We start from the raw sequence: 26,222 nt of genomic DNA, 5'->3' as shown, positions 1-26,222 counted from the left end.
ACCAGGAAGGACTTCCACAGGCACCGTCTTAGAGAATAAACCTCCACACTTCTGAAGAAAGAATTTGCATCTGCTACTCGTTTCCTGAGATTTACTTGGATCTAATCTTTTTTCTATTTCTCTCTCCTATTTCGGCATTGCTCCAATACCTCAATACTCTCAGGGAAAGTTATTAATAGTTCATATTTTCAAACCAAAGGTTTCCCACTGAGCACTAAGAGCTACAGATAGGCTTGGAAGTTTTGTCCAGCAGAGATCTGTGCTGTTCTGTGATGTTGGGTCTCACAGTCTGCCATACAAAACAGTTGCTTTTTCCTGGGTTTCCCACTTGCCTAACGATTTCGTCGTCACCAAGTCTACTCAAGATCCTTCCTTCCATCATGTCTGTCTTCCTAATTTTAAACTCCACCATCCTCTGCTCTAAGTCATTTTAAATCTTCTGATAGATAGAAGTTATTTTTTCATTGTAAAATATTTAAGGACACACAGTACGATGTAATAACTTCTTCCAATAGCTTGGATAACTAAAAATTTATAAATATTCAACATTTGAGGGTTCTTATATTCCTTTACTAGAATACATCATTAATATCCTCTAATATTATTTACATATCCAATGAAATATTTAATGGCATGTAATCATAGCTCAATCTAAAGAACAGAGAGATTAAGGATGCCTGGCTGGCTCAGTCCGTAGAGCATGTGACTCTTGATCTTGGGGTTATAAGTTAGATCCCCACGTTGGTTATAAAGATTATTTAAAAATAAAATCTTTTAAGATTTATTTATTTATTTATTTATTTATTTGACACAGAGAGAGAGACAGAGAGGGAGAGAGAGGGAACACAAGCAGGGGGAGTGGGAAAGGGAGAAGCAAGCTTCCCACTGAGCAGAGAGCCCAATGTGGGGCTCGATCCCAGGACCCTGGGATCATGACCTGAGCTGAAGGCAGACGCTTAATGACTGAGGCACCCAGGTGCCCCTGAAAATAAAATCTTAAAAAAAAAAAAAGGAAAAGATAGATTTGAAATAGTTAACTTAGCAGTTTTGACCTCTTGTGTTACAAAGTGGCCTACTGTGAAGTTTGAGTAGCACTTTCAGGGAGCAGGCTGCAAAACCAGCAATTTGGCTAGAAGGTTGAAAAATTCCAGAATTGGATGCTCTCTGGAACCTTAGAAGGCTAGGATTCATTCAGTACTACTTCTTTTTTTTTTTTCCCCAGGGTTTTAAAGATTTTATTTATTTATTTGAGAGAGAGAGAATGAGAGACAGAGAGCATGAGAGGGAGGAGGGTCAGAGGGAGAAGCAGACTCCCTGCCGAGCAGGGAGCCCGATGCGGGACTCGATCCCGGGACTCCAGGATCATGACCTGAGCCGAAGGCAGTCGCTTAACCAACTGAGCCACCCAGGCGCCCAGTACTACTTCTTATCTTTCTCATTCTCTGCTGCTCCAGGTAAACAATGGGCCCCATCACCTCCATAGTCCAAAAGCGAAGGTGTCCATCCTCATGAGCGGTGACAATGACAGGGGGCTGAGTATCAACTACATTGGTGCCCCCAGGTTGTTTTTTGTCCACCAGCTGTTGCTCTCCCGCTGTGACATCAGTTTTCTCACCTACAGAAAAGTTAATGAGCTACCGTGGGTGTTTGCAATACTTGGAATTCCAAATTTTATAGAACATAAAAGAGGAGGCAGGTAGGAAAACAGCAAACCAACACATTCTTTTCCCTAGAACATGTTTTTCAACCCCAGCGAACTTCACTCAAGGCAGAGAACAAAAAAGCATTAACAAATAGAATCCTGGATCACTGGAAAAGCCTAAAAAGTTAATTTTTGACCCTATTACAAAAACCTCTGCCCTGTATTTAACAGCTATAAGTCAATACACATCCAGTGTAAGTCTTAAACATCCAAAATGGCTTATGAATCTAGTGTAAGTTTTAGGAAAATGGGCAAAGACTAAGAAGCTCAGTAATGCATTGGATTTTTAAAAATCTAGAATTAGTATTTAAAAATGGAAATTCTGCCTCTTTGACTACAGAATCTTATACCTCAACATTTAGTCACAAAAAGAATATATGGTAGGGGCGCCTGGGTGGCTCAGTAGGTTAAGCGTCCAACTCTTGACTTTGGCTCAGGTCATGATCTCAGGGTCCTAGGATCGAGCCCTGTGTTGGAGTCTGCTTGTCCCTCTCTCTCTGCTCCCCCCCCGCCAACTTGTGCTCTCTCTCTCTCTCTAAAATAAATAAATAAAATCTATTTTAAAACAGAGAATATACTGTATTCTATAGCCTCAACTCCCTATTGTAAAGGAATTGTTACAAAGAAGAGAGGTGATTTCATACTGACCTTTAACCTCATTGTCATGTATGCTCTGCTTGCTTCCCTGAATTAGGGGAGAAGACGAGAAAGTATTTCTATGACATTGTAAGGAAATGGGATATACTGGGTGAGTAGGTTTTTCGGGGAAACTCACATGCCTTTTTTTTTTTTAATTTTTAATAATTGGAGTATAGTTGACACACAATGCTACGTTGTTGCTTTAGTTCTAGGTGTACAACATGGCAACTAGGCAAGTCTTTACCTTATGCTACACTCACCACATCTGTCCCCATACAACGCTATTCCCATACCATTTGACTATATTCTGTATGCTGTATCTTTTCTTCCTGTGACTTATTCATTCTACAACTGGAAGCCTGTCCCTCCCTCTCCCCTTCACCCATTTTGCCCATTCCCCACTCCCCTGGCAACTGCCAGTTTGTTCTCTGTCAAATTTACATTTCTAAGCATTAGTTTTAAAGTTATTTTTGAATTAATTCTTCTGAAAAAATGTATCGCAGAGATCGTCATGTTCACAAACAGGATATCTGCAATAACATTCTCCTGGCTCAGGTAGGGCATAATAATGAGAGTAATCACATGTGTAAAGCAAGCCATGTTCTTGGTGTATGTGATCTCTAATTCTCCTAGCAGCCCTGAGAGTTAGGCTTTGTTATTCCCTTGTTACTGACAAAGAAACAGAAACTCAGAGATTAGGTGATATCTCTAAAGCTAATCAGAAAATAAAAGAAGGACTTGGACTGAAGTGTAAGTCTGTCTGACTCTTACATCCTTGTACGTTTATTCTTTTCAGGAAACTAGTGGTTATAAAACAAGTTTTGCAGTAAAAAGTTTCCTTTAAACAAAATCCTACTAGAGATGTAATGTGTAAAATCTATAAAACTGGGACTGAGAACAGAGTTTGAAAACCAGGGCGTTAAAGGTGTGTTGTGAAATGTGTGTGATATTTTTTAGCCAAAGAGATTGCCTAGAATTGCTTTATTATTTCAGAAATGTAAAAGTAGCACATGTAATTTATTTTATTTGTGAGTATGTGTTGATTATTTGCAGATATGAAAGCCTTGAAAATATGGGAAATAAAAGATGATTATAGTTTAGACATTGTTTTTTAGGAAAACAAGTTTTTACATGCACATGTATATACAGAATTTTTCCACCTTGACCTTCTATCAAAGGAGGGGCTCAAATGGGACAAATCACTATTTTTTAATCAACACTGGGTGTAATGGGAAGATATACTCTTTCTATTCCTTGCTTACCTTGTTACTCTGTGGACCTTTACTAGAATCACATTGAGACGAAGAGCACACGGAATCCTGACTCGATCTCCTACAAGGAGAGGGAGGAAGCCCAAGGAAGGAAAGTTAAGATATTCCATCACACCCGAAGTGTGCTCTTCTCTGCTTTAATTTCAGTAGGTTGTTTCTTTCAACATCTGTGCATACTGAGCCACTTCTTTAAGACACAAATCACACCTTATGTCTCATGTTACAACGTTCATCTGTCCGGTATTGGTAGATACTGTTGGGGAGCCTTGGTAATTAAGATTTATTGTTGCCTGGGTCTGGGAAATAACATTCTGCCCAGTCCCAAAGCTCAGGCTAGATTTAGTCCTGGAAGCTGATATTTAAATGGCAGGAAGCGGGTTGGAGGCGGGCATGTGGGAAGCCTGGCTAACTTCTGCTCTTATGGTATCCAGTCCTGGCCTGGTCCGTCTCGGCAGTGCTCTGCTAGAATGGGCTGGAAAGTGGCTTAGGTTCTGGTGCAGGTGTCGGTATGGAACAAGTGTTCAAAAATAGTCTCAATAAGGCAATTTCAAGTCAAGTGGTAGGGAAGGTGCTATATGCTGGCTCACTGCTACTTTTGATTTCTTCCCAGAGATATGTTTACTATAACGTGTTGCCTGAAAATCAGAGTTTTCAAACATATCTAAAGAGGAAAAATAACTTTTCCTAAATATTTAATAAACAACGCCTTGCTGCCTCAGAAAGGGATGGAGACAGCTCAGTTTCAGTAGATGTCATATGACACCTGCTGCAGTGGATCTTTCACATTTGCCCAGCAAGTTCTTCCTTCTGCTTCATGTCAGTGCTCATAGAATTAGATTTTGGCCACAGTGTGGTCAAGTGAGCATTTTCTATCTCTTCTGCTGGTGTAGAAATCGTTGTGAGGCTGAGGTGGTAAGGGAAATTAGGACACCCCACAGCAAATCAGATCCCTAGGGACCACCCACTTACAAAAGACAACAACAGGGAAGAAAGCTTAAGCCAAGTAGTGCACCCAACTTATGTCTTCCCTCAGTTGTACCTTCCTTAGTTCTGGGATAAATAGAACTCTTTTTACATCACCCACATACATCCCAGACAGTATTTCTTGATCTGTAAGTACTGAGTTACCTTGCACATTCAGGGGATCGAAAGAGGAACAGTATGTTGTTAATTCTAAAGCGTTTGGGATCCAAATCAGGATCCACAGTGAAGCAATCTTCAGGTCTGTACCTGGAAGTAAACACAAGGTAGGCGACTTACATTACTTATATCATACGTCCCATGCAGAGCTAATCAACTCCTGCAACACTGATACTATCAAACATGAAGAGAAAACCCAAAGGTATAGAGTTGGAACCTATCTTCCTGATGAGGCCCTGTGTGACAACATGACCATTCAGTGTTTAAAAGTCATTTAATCCAAACTGAAATAAAACAAAAATAAATAAATAAATAAATAAATAAATAAATAAATAAATAAATAAATAAATGCTTTTTGTCCAATTAGCTGGTCTAGTCGGCCTAATTATAGGTCAGAATGGGCTTATATATAGCCTCCTCAAAGTTTCAGAAAGTTTAAAGAATAGAATTTTACTCTTTGAGTAAGTCAAGTGACAAATTTGAATAAAACAGGGCTACTAACCTCAAGGAGCTTAAAATTGAGTGAAGAAGACAAGCTGGTAATTCAGTGATTATACAATTCTAGTTGCTCATCTCCCATTGACCCAGCTTCTAGTGAACCATACACCGTTCTGGGCTGGTTCCTGGGAGCACAGTGATAGTCCCTAAACCACCTAGACTGGTACTTCATGTTGGCTCCTAAAGTCACACTTAATATTTTTTACTGAAAATAGATCTTGTAGCAGAACGTTCCTTTTCTTTAGTGGAAATTGCGTCTGCTAATTTGGACTGATAAGTGATGGAGGAAGCTCCTGGGGAGTGAAGCAAGCTCTGAAGAAGGGCCTGTGAGCTTGAGGACGTGTGGAGCTCAAACTTTTTGGATACTTCTGTTGTGTGGATGAGCCACATGGTTAGTAATCAGCAAGAACAAATTTCCAGTTTGGACCCAAACAATGCATGAGGCTTTGAACAGGAAGAGAAAAGCTACTTCTCCTGACTGGTGAAGGAATCTTAGGCAAATTTGAGGTAGAGGTAGGGATGGCTTCCACCACCAATATGGAAACCACCTTCAACTTTAGAGCCTATTTAAGCTGGGCCCAAATTACATTAGACAGTTCTGTACTAAATTGTATGTTTTGCAAAATGCTAAGGAGATTTGTATAATCATCTTCGCATGGGAAGGGAATACAATGTATGGCTCACTATACTGTTATTTTTCTCTGACTGGGTGTTGGGTTTGCATGCATCTCTTGGCAAAATGCCTAGCCCTTCAACAAGGAGCATCTCTTCCTTCAAGTTGGGAACATCCTCAGGGGAGCTTCCCTCTTTATGCTGTGGCAGCATGACTGCTTTAATAAGAGGGTAAAGAACTGATCAGTGCATATTGATATTGATCAAGTGACAAGTATACCGTCATGAGAAAGCCCAAGGGCAAGTGTTGAAAGGGACGAATGGAAGGAGGACAAGAATTCTAGGGGGAGTTCCGAAGAGAACATGGGGCTGAGGCACAGAAGGAGGGGTCTGCAGAAAAAGCTAATTCAACTAAAGGTCCAAAGGAGAATCAATCCAGAGTCCGAAGAAGAAAGGAGTATGTCCTCTCAAAAGTTGGTTAAAAGTAATGACTCAGACTTAGACTGGGAAGGGGCGTGGAGTCCAGGTGGACCAGGAGTACATAAGGCACAGTAAGTCAAAAGACAGAGATGTCTTCTGCATTTTCCTCTTTTCCCTTGTCCTTTCTGACTCTCTTCTCCCTTTTTATACCTCTTTCCTTTCTCTGAATGCTTAGACTTGATTTTATTTTTATTCATTCATTAAAGTTCTTGACCATCTTGTACCTCAAAGTACAATATTACAAATTCCCCTTGACACAGGATGTTCACAAAAGGCCCTTGCTTATAGCCCAATTAGACAACTGCAGAGAGCTTATTATTTATGACCCATCCATAGCAAAAAATACAATGCTATATTATTTCCTTTACAACCAATAGTAAGAACATTTAGAAATGGTTAGCAGGGGGGCACTTGGGCGACTCAGTCAGTTAAGCATTAGACCCTTGATTTCATCTCAGGTCATGATCTCAGGATTGTGAGACTGAGCCCCAAGTCCGGTTCCAAGCTCAGTGGGGAGTCTGCTTGAGATTCTCTCTCCCCTCTCTCTCTGCCCCTCCCCCACTTCATGTGTGCGTGCACTCTCTCTCTCTCTCTCTAAAAAAAAAAAAGAAGAAGAAGAAAAGGGATATCAGAGAATGGGTAAAGCTTTTGGCCATGGGTACAGGGCAAATTTAATTGGTTGATATTGATTTATTTAATTACATATGCACTGAACATGTTGCGGTGGTGAATAAAAAGTAAAATCCACCTAGAATGCCACTTACCATTTGACTTTGGTGACTGAATAGATGGTGGTGTCATTGGGAATACAGGAAGAGGAGATACATGGGGGAGGGGTAGACTGGGACAAAGTTTTGGGCTTTAAGGGTGTTATTGGTGACCCAGATGGTAACTGCCAGATATGTGTGTTTAAAGCTCTAGGGAGATTAGTTTTTAAAGCATGTATTTTAACTTTTTGTTGAGGGTATAAATTTGGACAAGATCCCACATGAAAGCATGTGCTAGAGTGAGAAGAGTGAAAGTCAAAGCACCTGGGAATATGAATACTTAAGGTTTATCTTATTCATATTATCCTGGGACTTGGACATGCAGAACAAATCTCATGAATGCAACTTCCAGAAAAGTCTCTCTTGAGAGTTATCACCACTGGTATGTCACTGTTATTTATTGCTTTTTTAAAAAAGTATTGAATATTACTTTGGCTCTATTGCAGTACAACTTTTAAATTGTTTAAGAAAAAGATGTGACTTACAGTTCTTTGACAGTAGAGTTTACAAAATTCCATAAGATAATCACACCATTTAAGGTTCCAGCAGCTATCAAATTATATCCTTCTACTTGCAATAAATCAATGCAGTTCACTTCCATACTGATGGCAGAACTCTGAAGAAGGAAGGAAACAGACTCATGGACCATCATGAACGCAGTATCTAACCATAGTACAAATGTTATTGTGTACACTTTATTAATCTATCATTAAAACCAAATGTCATATTATGATTTTTTTGTTACTTAAAATTACTATTACTAATTACTATGAAATTTAGTAAAATAGAGTTAGTCTTGCATTAAAGATTTTTAACTTGTTGAATTCATTAAAATAACAAAATATACTCTTCCATCTACTTGGCTCCTTCCTCTCAGCCTTGACTTATTCTTTCTTGACCAACCAACCATGAGATCACCTTGCCATCCTTCTATTCCATTTAAAATTCTTGAAAATCTTCTGCATTGGCTGATTCTCCTTATTGACCTCCTTTTCACTCACCATTTGGCTTCTGCTCCATAGTACACAATGAAAACCCTTTCTTTAAGATTCATTTATTTGAGAGAGAGAGAGAGTGAGAGCACACGAGCAGAGGGAGGGGCAGAGGGAGAGGGAGAGAGAGAATCTCAAGCAGACTCCTGCTGAGTGCAAAGCCTGAGGCTGGGCTTGATCCCAGGATCCTGAGCTGAAATCAAGAGTCCGACACCCAACCAACTGAGCCACCCAGGTGCCCCTGTGAAAACTTTTTCTATTTATCACTAAGCACTTCCTTCCTCCCTTCCTTTCCTTTCTTTCTTTTCCTTTCTTTTTTTCTTTCTTTCTTTCTTCTTTCTTTCTTTTTTTCTTTCTTTCTTTCTTTCTTTCTTTCTTCTTTCTTCTTTTCTTCCTTTCTTCCTTTCTTCCTTGATCCTATTCATTTATTTGAGAGAGAGAGCACAGAGGGGTAGGGAGAGGGAGAAGCAGACTCCCCACTGAGCAGGGAGCCCAACCCCAGGACCCAGGATCATGACCCAAGCTGAAGGCAGATGCCCAACTGAGTGAGCCACCCAGGCACCCCATCCCTAAGCACTTTCTATTGCTAGTGCTATTTGGCAGCTTTTAATTGTCTTGCTTCAAGTATTTGTTGGGCACCTGCTATTAGGCTCCTGAAATACAAAGTCAAATAGAATGTCTGTGACCTGGAGAAACCTATAATATAATGAAAGTATTAAGATAAAGTACTGTACAATTTAAAAGTGCTATATCGGAGGCAGACTCAAGACTTTATAGGAACATAGAAGAGTGACATCTAAATAAGATTAAAGGTCTGTTATACAGATGGCCAACAGGCACATGAAAAGATGCTCAACATCACTAATCATCAGGGAAATGCAAAAACCACAATGAGATATCACCCCACACCAGTTAGAATGGCTAAAATCAAATGACAAGAAATAACAAGTGTTTGTGAGTATGTAGAGAAAAGGGATCTTCATGCATTGTTGGTAGGAATGTAAAGTGGTGTAGCCACTGTAGGAAATAGTATGGAGGCTCCTCAAAAATTTTTAAATAGAACTACCATATGATCCAATTATCCAACTACTGGGTATTTACACAAAGAAAAAAAAAACATTAATTTGAAAAGATATATGCATCTCATATGTTTACTGCAGCATTATTTACAATAGCCAAGATATGAAAGCTACCTAAGTATCCATCAATAGACAAGTGGATAAGGATGTGGTATACACTCACACACATACAAAACATACACAGGAATATTACACAGCCATAAAAAGCATGAAACTTGCCATTTACAATGACATGGATAGAACTACACAGTATTATGCTAAGGGAAATAAGTCAGTCAGAGAAAGACAAATACCATATGACTTCACACATATGTAGAATTTAAGAAACAAAATGAATGAGCAAAGGAAAAAAGAGAGAGAGACAAACCAATAAAGAAACTTTTTAAAAAAAGATTTTATGTATTTATTTGATAGAAAGAGAGAGAGCATTATCAGGGGGAGCGGGAGAAGCAGGTTCCCCACCGAGTAGGGACGCAATGCGGAGCTCGATCCCAGGATCCCGGGATCATGACCAGAGCTGAAGGTAGACGCTTAACTGACTGAGCCACCCAGGCGCCCCAACAAACTCTTAACTATAGAGAACAAACTGCTGGGGAGAGGAGGTTGTGGAGGGATGGATGAAACAGGTGGTGGGGATTAAAGAGTGTACTTGTCGTGAGGAGCACTGGGTGATGTAGGGAAGTGTTGAATCACTATATTGTACAAGTGAAACTAATATAACACTGGATGTTAACTCTACTGGAATTAAAATTTTAAAAAGGATGGGATCATGCCATTTGAGAAAACATGCATGGACCTAGAGGATATTATGCTAAGTGAAATTAAGTCAGATTGAGAAAGACAAATACTATATGATCCCACTCAGAAGTGGAATCTAAAAAAACAAATAAACAAAAAGCAGAATTGAACCTATAAATACAAAGAACAAACTGATGGTTGCCAGCAGGGGAAGGAAGTGAGAGGTTGGGCAAAATGGGTGATGGGGAGAGGGGAGACACAGGCTTCTAGTTATGGAATGAGTAAGTCATGGGAATAAAAGGCACAGCATAAGGAATAGAGTCAATGATACTGTGATAGCAATGTATTGGGACAGATGCTAACTACACTTGCAGTGAACATAACATAATGTATAATCTTCTGAAATCACTAAGTTGTACACCTGAAATGAATGTAACATTGTGTGTCAGCTATACTCAAATTTTAAAAAATGATTACAATTCTTGTCACTCTCAATTGCTTCCTCCTTCCTGAAACTTCTTACTCTACTTCTTACCAGACTCCTAATTTTGCTTGTGTCCATGTGACCTTCTCTTTTCTGTTTCCTATTTGATACCCTCTTACTCTGCCAATCTGTTAGATATTAATATACTGAGGGTTTACCTCTATCCCATTTGCTTTTTCTTTTTTCCAACTCCTTTTGGGCAATCTTGTTCCCTGTGTTTTAATAATCATCTCAATCTCAATGCCCTAATAATCTAGTCAGTCCCCTCCCATAAGCTTCAGGGTTGTATATTTAATTACTAAGAAATTTTTTTACAGGTATCTCAAAGTTAATATGTATAACTTCTTGCCTCCTTCCAGCATGTTATTTCATTCTATTCTATAGCTCACTGGTAGCACCACGTCCCAGTCCATCATTCAAGTTAGCTCCACGCTGTCCTTGATGCTCTCCTTTCTCTTAGGATCCTCCTCTCTCAACTGCATGACATCAAGCCCTAATTAGCAAAGCCCAAGTGCTGCTACTTTTGCCACCAAAATATTGTTTGAAACCTCTCCTTCCGCCATCCTCACTGTCATGGTCTTATGTCCCTCAACTAAAACAGTGGATCACTGCATGAATCTTCTGCCTGCAATCTTGTCCCATTCAAAACTGTCATCGAGGGGCGCCTGGGTGGCTCAGTCGTTAAGCGTCTGCCTTCGGCTCCGGTCATGGTCCCAGGGTCCTGGGCTCGAGCCCCACATCATGCTCCCTGCTCAGTGGGGAGTCTGCTTCTCCCTCTACCACTCCCCCTGCTTGTTATTTCCTCTTTCGCTGTCAAATAAATACACAAATAAAATCTTAAAAAAAAAACCCAAAACCTGTCATGGAAGCAGCATCATAGATGCTACCCACAACACCAATCTGATTATGCCATATCTCATTTGAAGACCCTCACTGGTTTTCCATTTCTTATACGAGATTCAAGTGCCTTAACACCGTGAGCACGATCCAACTCCTAGCTATCTGTCCATCTCCATCTTCCCTCACTCCCTGTCTTTCTTCAGCCACAGTCACCTTTGTGACATTTTTCATTTTATCTCCTTCACTTGGCATTCACTTTGTCTTCTGGACTCCCCCTAGAAACTTCCTATCTGGGCCGAGCTAAGTCTTGGTAATTCTTTCCGACCTAATCATCAACTATTTTTAGGACCCTCGTCTGGCCTAACCCTCCAAGCTCTCTGCTGGGTTGCCATCGTGCAGTAGAACAGGTACCACACCTCAGTAATCTTCGCATTCCTGGGGCTAAGAACAATGCATGCTGCATAGCAGGTATTCAATAAACAGTGCTTCCTAAATGGAAGAGTTTTAGAGAAACAGAATTTCCATGCACAACCCAATTTGTTCCCCCAAATGACTTTCGCAGACTTTCCATCTATAGAGTAACTTTAAAATATATTGCAAAAAAGAAGTGCTATAAATGCTCATTATGATACATACAAAACATAAGGGCTCAAAATTCAAAGATAATATACATTTTTATTATAATCCTAAAAGGCACTTTCATTTATTACTTCAATAATTTATTACAGCAGTTCTTCCTTTTTTTTTTTTCCCCAAAGCAAGCGTTATTCATTACCCATATAATAACTTGCCAAATTCATCAGATCTGGCTCACTGTGCATTAATCATCGTCCTTTTTTATTAGCTCCTAACAGGGAACATAGAACCAAACCGAGTGTTTGCAGTTGTGGGGAGTTGGAAGAAATGGACTAGAATGACTGTTTAAGGAGATGCGTTCTGTTCTTTTAGCTTTGGCACACATTATGTGATGATGTTATCATGACCTAGTCACTGTATATTTTGATTTCAAATCCTTTAGCAAACAATGAAACCTACTTATGATTTAAACTAACTATGAATGGACTTGGAATTGCAGTGCTAAATTAACATTTAAATTTGAGGGAATTACAATCTCTCTCCATACTATGATAAAATAATAGTTTCCAGGGTTGCCTGGGTGGCTCAGAAGGTTAAGCGACTGACTCTTGGTTTCGGCTCAGGTCATGATCTCAGGGTTGTGACATCAAGTCCCATGTGGGCTCTGTGCTCAGTGGGGAATCTGCTTGAGATTCTTTCCCTCTCCCCTCCCCTCACTCCTGCTCTCTCTCTCTCTCTCTCCCTCTCTCTAAAATAAATATATAAATCTTAAAAAAAATAGTTTCCAAATTCTTTGAAACAAGCTATACTATTCTCTCTTAAATTACATTTGTTTCAGTAATGACAGGGGTGAAAAACAAGACTTTTTAAAATTGCTTCTTCTGTAATTTGTGGTTTCTTGCATTCTTTAGTTTCTGACCACTTCTCTTTGTAAAAACTGAAAAGTAAGAATGGTTTGAGCTAATATTAGAGTAAGCAAATAAGGTGGATAAAGTCTCAAAAAAAATCGATCGACCTAAATTTTTACCGGAACAAAGAGGACAGCTTCCTTATTTCTCTGTTCTTCAGCCTGAAACATGTCACACACTTCACCCCTTAGGTGTGAACACAACCACCAGCCACACTGAGTAGATATAAGCTCACAAGAAATCTTACAGATTTTAAATTAATTTATCTATTTTTTGAAAGAGAGACAACCAGTCATTTTGTGAATCCTGATGGAAGTATATGACAGCATCTATGGAGTCTTATTAAAATAAAACCAAAGCTCATGCAGTGAAGCCAGGTTAGAGGAAGTACACACAGAACTAAAATTACACCAGAAGGATGCAATCAGCAAAATATAGAAAATGTAAAACTATGACACCAACTCTCCAGTATCTTCAATAAATAAATAGCAAGGGAAGAAGAGAGAAATGGAAAGATATTTACAGATTAATAGAGATTTAAGACTTCACTAAATGCACAAATGGACCTTTTTTGGATCCTTGCAAACTATTAAAAAATATGAGGCAGTCTAGGAAATTTGAACACTGTGTGATGACATTAAGGACTTCTTAAAAGTTATTTTAGAAAAGATCTTTAAAAATAATGGTGTCATGCCGTTTTTTTTGAGTCATTATCATGTAGGGATACATACTGAAATATTTAGGGATGAAATGGCACAACATCTGGGATTTGCTTCAAAATAATTATTTTCTGGTGGTCATGGGAAGTGGTAGGAATAAAAAGGAGTAAGTTTGGCCATGCACACACAATTTCTGAAGCTGCGTGCTAGTATGTATAAGTTCAAAACATTATTTTCTCTACTTCTGTAGAATTTTCCATAATAAAAAGGAAAAAAAAACAAGAAATGAAACTTACATTAACATGTTGAGAAAAGTTTTTCTCTACTAGCTCAACATCTGGGAAAGGAATACGCATGCTCCTATGTTTAGGAGATGTCCTCAGATGCACAGTGTGATTCATGTCTTGTAGGAAAGGCATGACATTGGGCAGCTCCCATATCACCACAAGATACGCATCCTCTTCCTTACCCTTCAACAGAAATACAGTGAGTCCATGAAAAAATTCAATTAGCTATTTTATTTTGAGCTGTTTTAAAGATACAGAGAAAAATAGAACATACAAAGATGTACTGACCACCTGGGTATCAAGGTGGTGGATACATCATTATCAAATTATCATTACCATGATCAAATCTTAAGCCCTGTCTAGCCCTCTTTAATATAGTTCCTGTTTCTTGTTCCTTCCCAGAGACCATTATTAACCTAAATATGGTGTTAGTTATGAAAATCCTAATATTTCTACATAAATTTATACATGTATTCTACATATGCATATATCATATATTGTTATACGTATATACATGTACATCGTACATATGTAACAATATTGCTTTCAGGCTTTTTTTAAGGAGGGGAGGGGCGGAGGAGAGGGAAAGAAAGAATCTCAAGCAGGTTCCATGTGCAGCACAGAGCCTGACACGGGGCTCGATCCCACAACCCTGAGATCATGACCTGAGCCATAATCAACAGTCGGATGCTTAACTGCCTGAGCCACCCAGGCGCCCTGATTTTAGGCTTTTTACCTTTTTATAAATATTATCAAACTGTATGAATTCTTCTTTAACTTTCTTATTCACTTAACATTATATTTTGGAGATTTATATAAATTATTACATGGAACTCTAGTTCATTTATTTTTAACTCCTTTATAGGATTGTAAGAATTTATTGTACAATTTCTTTATCCAGTCTTCTACTGCTAGGGTGTTGAGGTTGCTGCCAATTTTTCACTGCTTGTTTTTATGGACAGGTGCCATGGTTTCTACAGCATATGCCTGGAGTAGAACTATTAAATTGTAAAGACATGCAATTATTGACTTGACTAGATGCTACCAGTGGTTCTTCAAAGTAGTGTTATCCTTTTTCACCCCCATGAGAATTAGATGTTTTCCTTTCTTCACATTCTTGCCAACACTTGGTTTAAATTGATTATTATTTTTTTTTCTTATGATGGGTATAAAATGGGATATTAAAAAGTAAAATTTTAAATGTATTGATTATATTAGTCACATTTTCCTAATTTAGTGAGTTGAACATTTTTCATGTGTTTGTGAGCCATTTGGGTTTTCTTACCTGTCCTTTGTCTATTTTCCTCTTGGGCTGTTTTTCTTCTGGATTTGTGGGATTTATTTAGCAATTCTGTTCCCTAATACTTTCTTGTTTACCTGGGACACAGTATGTTACTTCTTTCCACAGTGTGTGACTTATTTTTTCATTGTTTTTTAAAGATATGTTTATTTTTATTGAATGTAATAAAGAAATCTTCGTGATATCTCATCTTGTGAATATGGTGTAGCTCTCCATATTTTCAGATGATTGTTTATGTTCTTTAGGAATTTTCTCCACAAAATTTTTGCATATTTTTGTTAAATTTATTTAGGCATCTTATATTTTTGTTTGCTCTTATGATGTGATCATTCTGTTTCTAACTGGTTATTATTGTTGAGATGCTCTTAATTTTTGAAGTTTTAATTTTTGTATGGGAATAAAAGTCAAAATTTTAAGGTTGGTGATTTTGCTAGTAAAGCACAGATCTTTTAGGTTGAGAGCAGCTGTGGTTAAGTGGAGAGAATATTGGTCTAGACATGAAGACAACACATTTCCAGTCTCCGTTCTAGCGAGAGCCTGGGCAAAGTATCTCTCTTCCTTTGGGCCGTATTTTCCTTGTTTGTAAAGTGAGGACTTCAGTGAGTGGATGGATAAAAGTTCTTTCATGTTTCAAAAGCATTATGTTTCTAGGTGATCTAAGGTCTCTGTTATCTCATATCTATGTTAATTTAAAAGTACTGGCCAGTGGTCCTCCTACCTGCTAGGTGGGTCTTTGGTTAGAGTTTGTGCCACTTTGGGAGCAGAAGGAAGTTCAGCAATGTCCAGGAAGTGGGGTCAGACATTGACATATTGAATAATAGCTTCATTAAGTTCATGTGCCTCCCTGATGGACACGGTGGCTCTCAATCTTTCTGAAACCATTGAGCAGTAAAATTGAAAAAAAAAAAAAAAACTTTGGAATATTGACTTAGAGTTACTAACATTTAATTTCACCAAGAGAGGATGTGGGGGAGAAGGGGACTGGAAACTCTGCTATCATTATTTTATGAAAAGAAAGGCTATAGTTTAATACCAACAAGTAGGAAAGATACAACCTTTAAATATAAAAAGTAAAATTAGCCTTATGAAGAATTGCCCTATTTTTCTTATTTCACACCTAAGTGGTAAAACTTTTTATCTCAGGTTGGTATTGGCAGATAGGCCTTCAGGAATTTGTGCTCCTGGAAAATAGTAGTTCACATGATTCTATGAACATGTATTACATTAAATGCCTGGGAGATCTTATGCCTGAGGGATTCACATATAGGGCTATAGGACTAAACATATAAAGTTACATGGATGGAAGGACAGATAAAGGGAAGTAAGTGGGTCTTCAGTATTCAGTATTTGAAGTGTTAGTATCTTTTCCACATCTGTTTCTTTTCTAATTCAGGAACCCATATTATTTGCATATTGGGTCTTCTGACTCTATCCTCTCAATTTCTTAGTGAGTGAACTATTTTTGGGTTAATTACTCGAAATCTCTGAACTCCCACACCACTCTGTTCATGATGTTATAACAGTAATATCTTACCAATCTATGTTTTTTTTAAAGATTTTATTTATTTTAGAGAGAGTGTGCTCACAATGGGGGAAGGGCAGAGAGAATCTCAAGCAGACTCCCCGCTGAATGCAGAGCCCATTGTGGGGCTTGATCTCACCACCCCGAGATCATGACCTGAGCTGAAATCATGAGTCCAATGCTCAACTGACAGAGCCCCAATAAACCCCAATCTATGGTTTTTATCAACAACGGTTTGGGGGCAAATTTATCCCAAATTTATAAAAATTTTTTATACAAGCAAGATGTAATTCTGTCTCCTTAAAACAGATTGTGAAACGATTATTATTTCCTTCTCTTGTGGTCAGGACGTTGCATTGACAGGCTAGTCAGTTCATAATCTGCCTTCCCATGACATGGCCAGAAGACCAGGCCTGAAGAAGTTCATACAGTGACGTTTGTGACAGGACCAGGCAGTACCCAAGCATGTTTTTGAGACTTGGGAAAATAAAACCAAGAATGTAAGTGCAAGAGAGACATTACAGCTCAAGCCATTAAGGACTGGTCTGAAGACATTAAGAAGAAATACAAAAATCATATGGGGGCTTCCCCTTAGCTCATTACACATTAGCAGAGTTCCCCGAGTAATAGAATATGACTACTGAAGCAGTTTTTGCTTATTTGTTTCTTTAATGCAGCTGAGAGTCCGAGAAGATAGTGGCTTGGTACATCTTTCCTGTACTCCACTCCTGGCTCGGACTCCAGGAACAGTTTCTGGAGGCAAGCAGAGGATGAGGGTTGGAGTTTGGGGAAAGAAAGTTATTATGGCATTGTCACCCTTTGGGCTGAACAAAAGCCTGGGGACCAGGGTGGGAGAGAGTCCAAGGGTAAGAGTTGAACATGGTGATTATTCCACAAATATGCTCAAATCCCCAGGAGGAGGTGGGCCCAGGGGGCAATGTGAAGTATGGCATATACCTAGTGTTCCTCAAGGAGTTGAGGAGTAGCTGAACAGCTGGCCTGAGTCTTCCATACTTCTGAAATTGGGAGAGAGAATGGGAAGCAAGAAGGCTTCCTGCTGTGGTCTCCACCAGGGAGTGCTGTGGGGACTCTGAACAACCACCCCTCAGGAAAAGCATGACTGCACACCTCACCCTCTCAGGATTGCCACCTCTTGTGCTTTTCTAGAAGCCAAATCCTAATGAGCAGAAAAAGAAATGTAGCTAAGAGGGGCTAGTATCCAGAGGGAAGAACTACAGACAAAGCATGCAGAACAGATTCTTGACTTAGACTGCTGGAAGTGTGTTAACTTGAGCAAAATTGAAGAGTTCTCAAGGAAGTTCAAAACAGAAACAAAACAACAACAAAACATGGCCTTCAAATGTAAGAATTTGGTTGGTGAACTGAAAAAGAATTAATTTCTTTTTGAGACTTGAACTAATAGCTTAAAAATAGAGAAAAATATTCCAAAACAGTCAGCATGACTAAAAAGAAAAAGAAAACATATAGAAAAATATAAGAAATTGAGAGGATAGAGTCAGAAGACCCAATATGCAAATAGTATGGGTTCCTGAATTAGAAAAAAAAAACAGATGCGGAAAAGATACTTAATAAACAAATAATAATACAAAAACAATTCCTAAGCTGGAAGAAATATCTAGGACTGCAGATTTAAAAGTCTCCTGTGGAATTGATGAGAAAACATATGCATTTAAGCAAAGCCCTTAAACCTCTGGGACAAAGATAACATCTAAGTTTGCAGAGAGAATGCATAAGTTACAGAGGAAAAATAATCAGACCAGCATTGGACTGCTCACTGGCAACATCGTTCCTTCAAGACTGTGAAGTGACATACTGACTTCTGAATCAAGTCCCATAACTAAAGGATTCCAAAATATTCGCTGAGAGTTGGTACCAATTTATACTAATGTTAGCTGCGTATGAACCCTCCTATTGGTTCACAGCCTTGCTGAAACTTAGTATTATCAGATTTACTTTTTTAAACCAGTCTATTGGGTGTATTATATCTACTGTAATTCCAATTTGAATTTCCTTGATTACTAATGAGGTTTAGCAATGTTGTATATGTTTATTGGCTATTTGGGTTTGCTGTTTTATGAAGTGCCTCTCTTTTTTCATTTTCTATTGAACTAATTACCTTATTTATTATCTAAGAACTCGGGATACTAACTCAGTTGGTTATTATGTGTTGCAAATCTCTTCTTTAACTCTACTCTTGTCTTTTAACTCTAATCATGATGACTTCTGATGAAGAAAGGTTATTAGTTTAGTGTAACCAAATATATCCTTTTTTTAAATAGTGATTTTTGAGTCTTATTTAAGATATCTTTTTCTCTTGAGTTCATAAAGACATTGTCCTATATTGACTGCTAAACCCTATATTGTTTTGTCTTTCCATTAATATTTTGAAGTCATTAATCCACAAGGAATAGTCTTAGATAGGAGAAAAAAATTATATTTCTTTTCCATATGGATGTCTAGTTGCTCCAAAACCTTTTATTGAAAAATATATTCTTGCCACACAAATCTGCTATGTCACTTCTGTTGTATATGGACCTGGTTTTGCTCTATTTACTTATATCTGTGCCCAAACCTTCTTGTCTAGTTTTCTTGTGCACTTAATTATCCTGACTCTGGTCTGAGGGAATGTGCCTTTCTCCAGAATGGATTTGTACTTGTTTCTGCCAGGTGCCTGTCAAAACTACCAGTTTTAAATCAAGTTCATAGCTGAGATTTCCTTGACCCCTAAGCATTGCCAATCTAGCCTGTAAATGCATATGAGACACTTGTGGCCACAGTTCTGAGGGACAGGGTTTTGTCTCATCTTGTTTTGTTTTCCTACTCTTCTCCCTTCTTCCCTGCTTGGTTCTGTGTGAGGGCAGCTTTTCCTGCCTTGCTCTTGGGAGGCTGGTTTCTTTCTTTCTGGTTTACCTTTATGCTGATAGTGTAACTTTTGGGTCCCAGCATATTATGGACATGGTATTAAATTCTTTGCCTTAGGCAGGCCCTGGGCCTTGACTTTTTTGTCCCTCCTAATCAGATGAGTCTCCCAAATTGAAACCTCATTTGCTTTGGAAAATGCCCTTGAGACAAAAAATAGCAAGGGTGTTTTAGTTCTTCATTTACCTTTCTCATCCTCCAGTTTCACTAAATTTTTGTCTGCTATTTAGTTACTAATATTGTCAGCTCTTTAATGCTAGTTGAGAGATTCAGTAAATATTTTATTCAGAACTTTTCATTGTTTTCAGTGGAGGGTGGGTCTGAATAATCAAGTTCCTAAATACCTTATTTTCCATAGAATCTTGGGACTTGGAAGAACATCTAGCACGTATGGAGCACAAAAAGTGTTTCTTGAAATGTGTTGAACTTCACTGAAAATCAGTGGAAAATGAAATCTTCCCTGGCTCCATTTTGGCTAGGCACTGCCCACTACAGTAAATTCATGTAACACTTTGTGCAAGTATTTGTAACACTTGTAGTAGGTAGATCAATATCAATCCTTCATATTAAACTGTAAGTTCCATGATGAAAGGGAAGATATCTTTCTGGTCCATGAGACACACTTACTAAATGCTCATTGAAAAAAAAAATGAATGAATGAAAGTACATTCATTGAACAACATGCAGGTTAGGAGTGATGAGCCTTACTCAGTTGAAAATCCACATACAACTTTTGACTCCCACAAAACTTAACTATTAATATCCTACTGTTGACTGGAAGCCTTACTGATAATATAAATAGATGATTAACACATATTTTGTATGTCTTATGTATTATAAGCTGTATTCTTACAATAAAGTAGGCCAGAGAAAAGAAAGTGTTATTAAGAAAATCATAAGGAAGAGAAAATACATTTATAGTACTGTACTGTATAGCATAGTACTATACTGTACTGTAAAAAATCTGCATGTATGTGGACCCACACAGTTCAAACCCATGTTGTTCAAGGTCATTCTAGAAAATAAGTATGTAAATCAAACCATATCTTATTTTTAATAGGCAAATAACACTGAGTAATAGTAATAAGGCATTAACCATAAATTATAAGTGTGCTTTCGACATTATGCTTAGAGCTTAAAGCTCTTCCCTCCAACATTATTAAACATTAATAAAAACTCCCTAAAATTTCCCAAACATTGGGGCACCTGGGTAAGCGTCTGCCTTTGGCTCAGATCATGATCTCAGGGTCTTGGGATTGAGCCCCACATCGGGCTCCCTGCTCAGCAGGAAGCCTGCTTCTCCCTCTCCCTCTGTACTCTCTCTCTCTCTCTCTAGCTCGCTCTCTCTCAAATAAATAAATAAAATATTTTAACCCCCCAAACCTTCCCAAACATTTACTATTGTATATTTTATAAAACGTTTCCTGTATTTCTTCATTTTCTCAATCCTTGATGAGCACCTGCTCAGGGCACAGCAAGAATACAAGTACAAATAAGAGAGATTTTCAATCTTCATCAAGCTCAGTCTATAGATTTTGGAGACATGGAGAACGAGAATAATCAAAGTGACAAATGCTGCAGTAAAACCAAAACCAATTTTGATGTGGGAACAGCACCAGGCTGTTTTTTTGCAATCCTTAAAAAAGGAGTGTTTGTTATTGTCATCGTCTGTTAGGAAAAGCATACTGATGGTCAACTGCACTACCTTAAAGAAGGGAAATCAATCCATTGTTGTGTTGTAGAGTGTATTACTAAGAAATTCCTTCCTATGCTGCTATTTGAATTGCTCAGACAACGTGGGAAGAATATGTTGAATCAGGGATGTTTTTCACTCCTTTTTTCCAGCAGTAGAGCCATCAGTCACCTTAATAATGCTGAAATTTCATGATTGCTAAACTAATTTGATTTTTTTTTTTCTGATCTTAGCTTTCAGAAGGGGAAAATAAAGTCAAAGAGTCCTTGAGTTCTAGGCAGAGAGAGATCCACTCAGTAACCAGGATAAATGATCTAGCCTTCATTAAATATGAAGTAGGCATTAGCATTCTTTGGAGGTAACAGACTCACAGAAAAAATAAATTAGACTACCTCAATCCTCCCGAAATGGCCCTGAGCAGATTGCATCATTAACCTTAAAGTAAACAAAGCAATTTTGGTGACAAACTGAAAAAGTGACTTGAGCATCCCTGAATGCATTATGGGTTCTCAGGACAGAGAGGAATCACTGCTCCCTTTCACAGAGCCTGCTGGGGAGCAGCTCTGCAGTGAATTATCCCCAGATGAGGGTATAAACAATGTCAGAGGTGGCAGCTGTGGGTAAGTTTCACCTTGCTGATACCTGCTCCAGAGGTTCCTGACTAATCCTTCAGCAAACCCTGGGTGGGTGAGATGCTGTCCCTGAGTAGCCATTCTTTTTTGCTCTTGGCTTGGACCTGGGCAAGGATGCTCTTAATTAAGAAACTCCTAGGAAGACTGGTGGAGAAATGCTATTCCCAGCTGACTGGCAGGAGAAGAATGAAATGGGGCTCATCCAATAACTCCGCCGATTTTCCCAAGAAGAGCACATAGAGTACAAATATAAAACTGGGATCACACACCTGGACCATTTTGATTTTCCCATTGCGCTCCAAGGTGAGGACCAAATGCTGGTGTTTTTCCTGGGCTTTCAGGAAAATCAGGCGCCGAAGCCAATGTTCTTCCTCCTTCCAGTCTTTCCCTTCCGGCAACACTTTCATCTCCTGCCCACTGCCGAAATCCCAGATTTTAATTGTTCCTAAGCACACAGGAAGAAGACTATGTAGATACAAATAACTTATAGAAAGCTTGGCTTTTATCTCAGACAAAATTGATCTAATTGAAAGCGTTCTGCCAACAATTTATCCTATATTTATTTTCTACTAAGACTGACGAGTGAATCTCAGCCTTGCTGTGCACAAAATACATTTCTGTATGCCTTTGTTTGTCACAGGCTGATAAAAATTAACACGACTAGGCAAGGTCTTGAAATTTGTGACAGTTTTCTTGAAACACTCAGACTCTCCTAGCTGAGCTTTCTGGCTGAAGTGGCTCTTTTCTGCCCTTATTCTCCCAAACCCTCCAGTTTGCTAAATACTCCCCGATATTTTCCCATTCATTAGTATCATGCCACAATTGTCATTCACAGTAAAAGATCAATCCAATGACATCACATTTCCTAAGGTGCTGATGTGTTCAAAGACTTTTGCTTTTTTTGGGTAATAAAACATTTAAAAGAATTCCAGCAGGTAGGAATCTATCAAGCTTTGAGTTGTTTTATCAGTTACATGGGAAGGAAATGCAACAAAGGCATTGAGTTTCTTCTTACATTTGAAATCATACTTTCTTTACAATTAACTTGGGTCATTTGATTTAGGAGAGCTTGATCAAGGGGCCAGGAGGTGTGATAAACAGTGTGGTTGTTGAATGGCTATTTCTAGATCATCACTTGTAGGAATTCTCTTCACATGGGCATTTCTAGTGGTTTAGTATCTAGTGGACTGCTCCTCACAGCACTTTCTTCCCTTTGCTTGACCCTAATCCCACCCACTCCCCAACTTCACATCCCCCAGCTCTATTCCTGTTGGACATCCATAATGTTCTCACTGTGTTGTTTTTATTTCCTTCTGCCAGGTTCTCTCTTTCAGCAATACTCACAACTCCTACCATTTGTTTGTTCACAACATCATTAAACACTAACTAAATTCTCCCTATATACTCAGCACTATGCAAGGAGCTGCGAATGCAAAGCGAACAGGCATGGTTCCTGCCCTCAAACACTTTATGGTTGTGGAGGAACATAGTCATACAAACAATGAAAAGAAGGAATGCTCTCATTCAGTCCTGCATATGTGGACCACAGTGTCACAGCCCAGATTTCCTGCTACCTTGAGACTTTAGCAGCCAAATTAAATGGGGCAGAGGGTGGGAAGAAGTTTTGCTTGGCTTAGGTGGTGGGTGGGTGGGTGGGAATGAGGGGAACTGCTGGCTTGTGAGCAGAGCTGCTCTGAGAGTCAGAGAATCCTACTTTCCAGGGTGTCCTAGGATGTTGCAGCATCTTTGTCAGTGACCTCTGAGGAGAACAAACTGTCCATGTTGAAAGAAATTCTAGACCCTAGCACTAACAATGAAATGGACTTGCTTGCATGAAAACAAAACTATCTTAGTCATCTGTATGAATTGCTGACGCTTATGCCTGGTAACAGTTGTGTCCACTGCTCAGAAGTTCTATTATAACTGATTTTCATATGTGTGTAGAGAGTGCTTCTAGAGCAGTTAAGACTGCTTTCTTAAGAATTGTCCCACATGCAGAGCAGTTGCATTTATTCACACCCCATCAACTTAGCATTCATGATTTCATTTCATGTGGACGTTATCTGTCACATGGTGAAAAATCAGACTTTCACATCAGGATGTTCACTCATCCCACCAACTGGCTTCCAAGTAAGAATTTCTTTAGTAAATATATCTCTAGAATAAATAAACTATGAGTAGTGCATACAAGTCGGTCATACTGTCTAGATAAAGTAATTCTTTCATGGGAGGTCAGAGCAAGGTGAGGTGAAAGGTGAGGCAGGCTGGAATGCTTAGTTCTAGAAAGTTCTACACAGTGTTCCATAGCATAAGGAGCAGCAAGCAACATAACACCACCTAAGCTTGACATCTTCTCAAGTTTGACATGGCACATGTCCCCAAGGAGCTGAGACTCATAAACAAGTCCAATATAGAATTCTGGGTGTTGTATAACAGAGTTGGCTGGATTTTTGTCTGGTCCCCAAATCTACTGTCAGTAAAAATATTATCGGCAAGTACTAAATCTAAATGTCCACCTCTTAGCTGATGGTACCCCAAAGTAAAAGGACAAAAGGAGTCAGTGCAACACAAGTCCTGCCAAAGATAGAATGAGATACACGTGAAAGACTTTTGCAAATGTTAAAGCAATAATATAAATGTGATGTGAGGTATTGATACCAGGACTCTGATGCCCATTACAGAAGAGTCTGCTGATGTTCAGTCAGGCAGAACAGTCTGTCCTGCATGCTGACACATTCCAGCCTGCTTCATGCTCTCTCTCTAGCCCACACAATGGATGAGTTCCTAGCACAAATTCTCAGGGCATTAAAGCAGGGAGGCCTTATTCTGGATATGAATCTGACCATTATATGCTCCTGTGGCAAAAAGAAATCCAGTTTCATCAATAGCTGCAGCAGTCAGTTCAACACTGAAGCCATGAGGGTCTAAAATCTGGTATATTTGGAGGCCAGTCTCGAGTTCCCAAACCTGTAGGAAAGAACAAAAAAATCAAATCATCCATATACCTTTCAGCTTTTACAAAAATTTTGTAATATTCAAAACATCCTCAAAATTGGTACTCTGCCCTTCTAAAATTGGTACTCCTGCCCTGAATGTTGGTTTGATCAAAGAACACTCTAACAGATGCAGTGCCATCTAGTAGTTCTTGTGGGATCCTGGAGTGTGTCGGCTGTATACCTAGGCAGCCGAGACAGGCAGTGACTGTTCCCGGCAGGCTTGGCTGTGGAGAAAGTAGCAATTTTACTACTGTGAGCACGAAACCAGATTAGCAGCCAGATAGCAATGTAACCATTACAAGTATAGCTGACAAAAAAATCAAACTGAGTTTATTCCCTGTTGGCACTCATCCAAATCAGCCAGGAGTCACAGGACAGAATAAGAGAACCCTGAGGAAGGAGCTCATTGACCTTTCCAAGAATTGTTCTGATTAGGGACACGGGCCTCACTCTTAGAGGGAGGGAGAGAGAGATTTCAGAGAAGGCTGTCTGTGTAATCAGGTTGGGTGTAATCAGAAAATCCAGAAACATGTCAAGACACAACATTCTTTCTCTTTGGAAACACATTTGAAGTTCTAGACCTTCAGCCTTTTGGTCTAAATCTCTCCTTCTTCATGGATCTGCCATGTTCACATGTAAACTAGACTGTCAGTGAGTAATGAAACTGCACTGGCAGGACAGATGGTCGCCCTCAAGGTCTGTGGGGCAGAGGCAGTATGAGCAAAGGGCCAGAGATGGGAAGGCACATTGTCCCTCCAGGGAGCTGAAGACAGCCGTCATAGCTAGAATCAAGGAGGGAGAGCAGGACCAGAGGGGACTCGTGGAATCGTCTAGAGGCCGACCAAGGGCCACTGACTGACCTGAATGAGGCCAGTCTGGACTGAGAGCCCACGTTCTCAACCTCTGAGTGCCCCCAGTACAGACGAGGTCCTTAAAGGAGAAGAGAAATGCGTGCCACGGCATGAACGGGTCTCAGAGGTCACCCATGTTCTGGCCTGAAGTATGCTCCCTCTTAAACCAATCAATCAGGTATGAAAACGCACCTAGATGCATTCCTTGCCCCCTTCTCCCCTTACAGGGAAACCATTTCCCCCCTAGAAGTCCATAGTTCGTGAAAATGGAGTAGGTTTTAGTTTTAGTTTTCCTCTACTTATTCTGTAGGCATTATAAGAAGTAGGTGGTCATTAACTGAACTCCTGAGATTTTGGCCTGAGAAAATCTCCAGCAGATCAACATAGAAAGTCAGAGATTGAGAGGGGACTTAAAGGGTCTCCAGAGGATGCTCTCTACTGCTCCAGATGTCTCCTTTTGGAGAGCATGCATGAAATAAAAGGATGGCCCTCCGAAGCAAACCCTGCCAGCCATCACTGCCAGATGATGCACTTAGGATGGCTGCATACCCTGGCCTCTGGGGAGCATGGTAGTGTCAAGGCAGTGGAATGCAGAGGAATAGACCAACCTGGGTGC

The 26,222-nt window shown here is 39.3% G+C and overlaps 1 protein-coding gene across 1 annotated transcript in view; it reads right to left on the bottom strand.

Annotated features, from left to right (window-relative positions):
• WDR64 (WD repeat domain 64) overlaps window positions 1-26,222 on the bottom strand; it is a 151,190-nt gene that overhangs the window by 25,196 nt on the left and 99,772 nt on the right. The window contains exons 14-21 of the mRNA XM_035010942.1: window positions 24,603-24,726; window positions 22,029-22,204; window positions 13,682-13,855; window positions 7,595-7,725; window positions 4,741-4,842; window positions 3,604-3,673; window positions 2,351-2,387; window positions 1,476-1,615 (exon numbers count right to left, since the gene is read on the bottom strand). Coding sequence (XP_034866833.1) covers window positions 1,476-1,615; window positions 2,351-2,387; window positions 3,604-3,673; window positions 4,741-4,842; window positions 7,595-7,725; window positions 13,682-13,855; window positions 22,029-22,204; window positions 24,603-24,726 — 954 coding nt within the window. The remainder of the gene's footprint in view (window positions 1-1,475; window positions 1,616-2,350; window positions 2,388-3,603; window positions 3,674-4,740; window positions 4,843-7,594; window positions 7,726-13,681; window positions 13,856-22,028; window positions 22,205-24,602; window positions 24,727-26,222) is intronic.

The sequence above is a fragment of the Mirounga leonina genome, unplaced genomic scaffold (assembly GCF_011800145.1).
Source record: "Mirounga leonina isolate KUSES-001 unplaced genomic scaffold, KU_Mleo_1.0 Mir_154, whole genome shotgun sequence".
Lineage (NCBI taxonomy): Eukaryota > Metazoa > Chordata > Mammalia > Carnivora > Phocidae > Mirounga > Mirounga leonina.
Note: the sequence above shows the minus strand (reverse complement) of the source record. Positions and strands in the feature narration are given on the sequence as shown.